Here is a 2042-nt window from a genome sequence, read left to right on the forward strand (position 1 = left end):
ATCAAGTACATTTTTGAGAAACCTTCTCTTTCAGGGAGGATAGCTAAATGGCAGATGTTGTTATCAGAATATGATATTTTGTATGTCACACAAAAGGCAATCAAAGGGAGTGTAATAGCAGATTATTTGGCAGATGGAGCAATTGATGATACTCAGCCAATGGATATGAAATTTCCAGATATTGATGTCATGACTGTGTCGATAGAAGCGGGGAATCAAAAGGATTTGGTAAAATGGACTATGTTGTTCGATGGTGCTTCTAATATCGTAGGATGCGGAGTCGGTGCAGCTTTGATATCACCTGAAGAGAATGTTATACCGTTTACAGCTAAGTTGTATTTCGAATGTACTAACAATGTGGCTGAGTATGAAGCATGTACGATGGGAATTCAAGCTGCTATTGATATGCGGATTAAGAGGCTACTGGTTTATGGTGATTCACAGTTGGTGATTAGGCAATTGAATGATGAGTGGGAAACCAAAGATGACAAGCTCATTCCATATTACCAGCATGTCAAAAAGTTAGTCAAGTTTTTTGATTGGGTTGAGTTTGATCATATCCCAAGAGAGGAGAATCAAATAGCGGATGCTTTGGCAACTTTGGCGGCAATGTTTGATGTAGACCCAAAAGGGGAAGTGCAGGTGATTAAAATCGAGAGACGAGAAGTTCGAGGTTACTGTTCAAATTTGGAGGGAGAGCCTGATGGTAAACCGTGGTATCATGATATTCAACAGTACATTGAAAAGAAAGCGATGTTGGGGTAGCTTTTCTCGAGACAGGACAAGGATAGAGGGTCTCTTTGAGTCGAGGATATCAACCTTGTATGTACCATCAGTCTCATTTCTCTCAGCAGGGTACAGCAACAAAATGTTGGGCATTGCTAGAAAACTTGCCGATTGTTCAATTGGTTGATGAGTTTGTCCATCTTCTCCCAGCCCAATTGAATCATGGATCATATAATATATAACCCCAGCTTCACATAAAGCATAAATTTTGATAGTAGCTCTCTTGTAGTCAGTGAATATAAAGAATGTGGCACAGTATGGAAACAGGCCAGGACTGTAAAGGGAAATGCCATTGCAGATAGCTCCCATCCCATGCTCCCTAACACCACGCCTAATATTGCGTTCTTATGGTGTGTCCCTTTGGAAGTTCCCAAACATTTTCAGCAAGTTCATGTGGGAAGAAACAAGGTCTTAGGTCTGCACTTGATGAAGGTACACCAAGCTCTCCTTTTACGTACACAGCATTGAACAAAACCAAGAAATCAGGTTCCAAGTGACCTATTTTTACCACAACACTCTGCACAGATTTTCCTTGTTCCAAATCCTGTACGCAGTGTAACCTCCAACTCCAGGATCAAATGGAATTCTCTTGGTCCCATAAATTGTTCTTCGTGTGAAAATCATATCAAAATGAAGCTTCACAGAAATTCCAAAACACATTTATTGTTTTGGCATTTTCACAAACAGCTTGTGGGCACAATCAAATACTCCATGTCTTTTTATGAAAATTGAGCAATCCATCTACCATTTCCACACTACCCTGCTGTTTAGACTTCTCACTCAAAGCCAATTTGAAAACAAGAAAGTCTATTACCTGTAACCTTTTGCCAAGTGTTGGAAATAATATACATACACACATGTATCAGTACGTAGCGGAATACCTGTTGTAGTGCAGATTCAAGGATCGAGCTACTTGGTTCCAAGTCGCTTACTGTTGGCACGTCAGTGACTAACACGGATCTACGAACACGTCTGGACTTGGGGATCGCTACCAGAGTCCTCCCACTATTCACACCCTAACTAGCCTTGATCACGTAGGCGGAAGATCGGAGTTTGAGAGAGAGAGAGAGTTTACGTATATTATTTGGTGTGTAAAATACAAAGAACTGACCCTCTATTTATAGACTCATAAGGGATAAGAATTGATGTTTTCTAATTTGATTAGAAGTCTATCAAATCTCCCAGGATAATACCATTCAAAATCAAATACTTAATTTTGATTAATATCCAACTAGATATTATCCTTAATTATTAAT

The 2042-nt window shown here is 39.6% G+C and overlaps 1 protein-coding gene across 1 annotated transcript; it reads right to left on the reverse strand.

Annotated features, from left to right (window-relative positions):
* Positions 1 to 215: 215 nt before the first annotated feature.
* On the reverse strand, positions 216 to 1095 carry LOC119979854 (transketolase, chloroplastic-like). The gene is made up of 2 exons (XM_038822477.1): positions 831 to 1095; positions 216 to 301 (listed from the first exon to the last, which is right to left on the reverse strand). The coding sequence occupies exons 1-2, from the start codon at positions 1093 to 1095 to the stop codon at positions 216 to 218; spliced, it is 351 nt and encodes a 116-aa protein (XP_038678405.1).
* Positions 1096 to 2042: the final 947 nt, after the last annotated feature.

Source organism: Tripterygium wilfordii, chromosome 15 (genome assembly GCF_013401445.1).
Source record: "Tripterygium wilfordii isolate XIE 37 chromosome 15, ASM1340144v1, whole genome shotgun sequence".
NCBI classification, from domain to species: domain Eukaryota; kingdom Viridiplantae; phylum Streptophyta; class Magnoliopsida; order Celastrales; family Celastraceae; genus Tripterygium; species Tripterygium wilfordii.

Bases quoted from the DNA above. Each gene is read 5' to 3' on its own strand.
- LOC119979854 (XM_038822477.1), bottom strand. From the start codon at position 1,095: ATGGGAGCTATCTGCAATGGCATTTCCCTTTACAGTCCTGGCCTGTTT. The intron at 302-830 runs GTACATACAAGG...CATTCTCTTCAG, and splicing joins TGAGAGAAATGAGACTGATG to GTGATATCAAAGCTGCACCG.